This window comes from Pteropus alecto, unplaced genomic scaffold (genome assembly GCF_000325575.1).
Source record: "Pteropus alecto unplaced genomic scaffold, ASM32557v1 scaffold97, whole genome shotgun sequence".
NCBI classification, from domain to species: domain Eukaryota; kingdom Metazoa; phylum Chordata; class Mammalia; order Chiroptera; family Pteropodidae; genus Pteropus; species Pteropus alecto.
This window is the reverse complement of record NW_006439713.1, coordinates 571,890-575,954: the sequence shown is the minus strand read 5'-3', so window position 1 is coordinate 575,954 and position 4,065 is coordinate 571,890. Positions and strand designations below refer to the sequence as shown.

The 4,065-nt window shown below is 62.5% G+C and overlaps 1 protein-coding gene across 2 annotated transcripts in view; it reads left to right on the top strand.

The window, feature by feature from the left end:
• Positions 1 to 534: 534 nt before the first annotated feature.
• The window catches only part of PDE9A (phosphodiesterase 9A), a 49,055-nt gene continuing 45,524 nt past the window's right edge, over positions 535 to 4,065 (top strand). For both annotated transcript variants that reach the window (XM_025050212.1, XM_025050213.1), the window contains exons 1-3: positions 535 to 601; positions 1,685 to 1,762; positions 3,842 to 3,885. In XM_025050212.1, coding sequence (XP_024905980.1) covers positions 567 to 601; positions 1,685 to 1,762; positions 3,842 to 3,885 — 157 coding nt within the window. In that variant the 5' untranslated portion in view covers positions 535 to 566. The remainder of the gene's footprint in view (positions 602 to 1,684; positions 1,763 to 3,841; positions 3,886 to 4,065) is intronic.

Sequence of the window (4,065 nt, the reverse complement as noted above, 5' to 3'; positions counted from 1 at the left end):
CAAAAGACGCCGATGCCAGCGTGTCCCCCCCGCTGGCCGGGCGGACACCCAGGCGCCGTGCACTCACCCGTGATTCCTTTCCCCTGGGAGACCGTGGCGCTCCCCTTGGTTTAGTCACACAGCCTCGGCCCCCAAACCCTGGAAGGCAACTTTTTCAAAGCTAATGACCTTTAAAAACGTTTTTCCTTACGTAACGGCCCCCGTGAAGTCGACGGGGCCTCCCCGAGATGTGACATCATTAAGCCAAGGTCGTCCATTGGTATGTCAGACACCTGAGGACGGACATGTAGCAGCAAGGCCACCCGCAGGGGCGTTTACACGGCCGGTAGCCTGACTTTCCCCAAGGCCCCTCAGCGAACAGGAGAGCGAGGTTTGTCACGGCCCATCTAAGTGGCACGTCCGTGCGCCCTCGGCGACGTTTTTCGAATAAACCCGCAGGTCGGGGCCGAGAGGAAGCTCGGGGACTGCACCGTGGCCAGGGAAAGCGTGCCCACTCCGGCCCCCTGACGGCCATCGCTTGTGTCTTGCAGGTGGTCTTCAGCAAGCACTGCAACTCCAGCGACATCATGGACCTCTTCTGCATTGCCACCGGCCTGCCTCGGTGAGTGGGCCGCTCTGCCTCCCGCCCGTCGGGTCCCCTTGACGGGAAGGGTCGCCGAGGACGGGGGCCGGGGGGCGGGCCAGCACGTCCACCCAGCCGCGGGAGCCCTTCGGTCCGCCCGCCGCCCGCTGCCCGCCCATGGGAGAGGAGACCACTGAGCGGAGTTGCCGGAAACTACTGTCTCGGTTTGTGCATTTGCTTTTGGAGAAGGGACAGAGGGTGGCTGTGTTTGGCCTTGGTCCCACCTCCCAGCGGTCCAGCAGGTGTGCTTTCTGTCTCGGGGCAGGAGGGGGGGCAGTGGTCGTCACAGGTAGATGTTTGGGGAAAGACTGACTTCAGAAATGAGTTGAAAAGACTGGTAATCCGCCCTAGGATCTGTTCTCCCAAATCAGCAGCTGGTTTTATGCCTCGCTTTCTGACTGCAGAGTGACCCAGAGTAGCTTCTCCATGGCAGCCGCCTTTCAGGGAAGGGGAGGGGCCCGGACAGTGGGCTCGCCCAGCCAGGTGAGAAAAGAGGGTTCAGGGATGAAGTTACGTGGTCGACATCATGGTGAATGGCAGAGTCTGTAGCAGCAAAAACAGCCCGCAGAGCGGGCATCGTCCATGCAGCGCCGTCCTGAGAACTAGACCACGTCTGTGACGTCAGCGTCACCCCCACTGCACAGATTTCTAAAACACAGAAAGACCAGAGGGCGTATGTAAAGTGGCCGCAGCGACCAGCTCGTGGGGCCAGTGAGAGCTGGAGGAAGCTTCGGCTCGCCCACTGTAGGGGACACCTGTGCCCGCTCGGGCGGACCCCAAAGGTAGCGAAGAGGCGATCTGTCACCGGCTGACGTGAACGGTCATTTCTGTTTTACCCAGTGTCATTTCATGTCCCAGCTCAATAAATTAGACTTTCTCCAGTTCCCATTTTAAACGACTTGGGGCCACACGGCCTTCCCACTCGATCTGCGGACGGAGCCTGTGGCTGGAGGAGGCGCCCGGCCTGGGACGGTCAGCCCCGGCCCCGTGGTCTCGTGTTCCCGGCTCCTCTCTCGCTCGAGGCCCGTTCAAGGGTGCGGCCCTGACCGACGTGTCTTTCAGGAACACCACCATCTCCCTGCTGACCACGGACGACGCCATGGTCTCCATTGACCCCACCATGCCCGCAAACTCCGAACGGTAAGCGGCAGGTGGCCGCGGCCGCCCCTGTCTCGTGCTGTCTCTGACCACCCCCCACCCACGTGAGGGTCTCCGTGGTTGTTTCCGTGATTTCCTGCCATAGGAAAATCTGAATTTAAACCAAAGATGGGGGTTGGGGGGACAAGGTGCAGAATCCCCCGGCCCCAGGCATGGGTGAAACTTTGGTGAGGCTTCGATGCAGGGAGCTGGTCCAGTAACGACGGGGGAGGCACAGTCCTCGGGGACGTGCAGGCACTGTCCTCCCGTGCGCCCCTCGGGGGGCTTCCGAATGCCACCCCCGGCTCTGGTCACGAGCCCCACAAGGAGCCGCCCTGATTGGCTCCTTAGAGACGCCAGCGGCACTCGCTTCCGAAGAACAGTCACTGAGCGATCTGTCACCCTGCTGTGACGTCCGCAGACGAGCTGACCTCGTCACAGGGCGGTGTCACTCACACCGCGCCTGTCAGAGCAGGCGGCCTCTGGTCGAGCGGAGCCGCATGGCTCTTGAATTCAGCCGAAACAGTTGGTCTGTCCTTTGCCCCGACTGCCACCCAGGTTTCCCTGTTCTACTTTATCACTGTTTTAAACTCAAATGTCCCCATGGTCTCTGGTAAACCACGGGTGTCACCCCACCCATCACTGCCAGCGGCGGTTTGGTGCGTGTGAACCCTCAGACTTCCTGGGCCACCCTCTCCGGAACTCGGCTCGCTCTGCATGTGGCTGTGACTTGCGGTGTGACAGGCATTTCCAGTGTCCTTTCGGCGTGCCCTGTGGGGGGCGGGGCAGTCACACGAGGGCAGGGGCGGTTCCGCTTTGTCACCGACGCCTGGTCACGGCGAGGACTCGGTAGGAAGGAAGGAACAAACGCCCCGGGCAGATGTCCCCGCGCACGGCCGCTGCCTTTGCCCGGCCTTCGTGTGCCGGGACGAAGGGCGACTGTTGCTGCCGCTGCCGAGGCTGCCAGTGGCCGCGCGGACGTGTGGCGGCCACAGCGTCCCGTCCTCAGGAGGCCTGCTCGGCCCCTGCCCTGCGGCTTCTCCGCGGGGTCGGTCCGTCCCGTCGCTGGCCGCCTCTTGTCCTGCCGCCCTCTGTGGTCCCAGCTTCAGCGTGTCCTCGAGACGCTGCCTGCTCCTAACGCGCCCGAGTAGGACAGCTTTGTCGCGTTCGCCTCCGGCAATGTTTCGGACTCACTGCGCTCTAGGACCCCGAAGGACCGTGTGTTTCGAATTCTAGTTGGTGTGTCCAGCCTGCCGGCCCCGAGGGCGTGGCGGCCCACACCACGCACCCCGGCAGCCTACCGCACCCCGGTGGCCCACACCACGCACCCCGGCGGCCCGCACCCCAGCACCCCGCACCCTGGCACGGCTGCAGGCCCTGCCTCCCGGCCTCGCAGCGCCCGCCGCCGGCTCTCGGAATTCTCCTTGGCTGCGGGTGGAAACGGCATCTCTTCCCCTCCTTTTCCTTCCTTTCGTTCCTTTCTGCCGTCCCTGGCTGTTGCTTGTTTCATTTCTTTCCCGTTCCGCGTGGGCCTAAGCGCCTTTTCCTGGCCCTGGGCCGAGGTCCTCCTGCCTCGAGGACCGGCCTTCCGTCCATGGTAAGTGGCACCAGCATCCTCACCCCAGCCCCTCTGGCTCTCGTGGTCCTTGCGGGTGGCGTCACCAGGATGCCAGGGCATTTTCGCCCGAGCCGTTGGAACCACACGCTCCTGTTCACTCGGGAGATGCAGCTACCCAGAGGTCAAGCCAAGGACGGCGAGCGGCCCGCCCGCAGCGGCCAGGTACTGGGACGGGCTGGGGCCGCCCCGCGGTCCTCGCTGTCCCTGCCAGACCGTACGCCTGCGCAGCAGTGGTACCGGTGACAAAACGTGTCGTATTGATCACATGCAAACATGATAAGGAAGCGTGTCGTTTAAACGGTAGAGTTAAAGTATTTAGAATTCTCCTGAACGAGGAGGATCAGAGCCGCCGAAGAAACTCCTCCCCTGAATTTCTAAGTCGGCCGAGCACTGACCTCTCGTCCCAGCTGTGCCGTGGACGTCTTTGTCACCGTCTCAGTGGCCCTGTCTCCTCTCTCTTGCAGGACCCCCTACAAAGTGAGACCTGTGGCCACCAAGCAACTCTCCGGTAAGGCTTCGCTGTCACTTTATAATGAAAGGAAGAGAAAGCTCCAGGCTACCCCAGGGGTTGGCTGTGTGTTTGTTAAGCGTCGTCAGCCTCTTGCGGGATCTAAAGCCACGTGCTACTTACTTTACTGCCCGTGAATGGCCTCTCGGGGACCCCTCCCTCTCCCGGAGGACCTAGCAG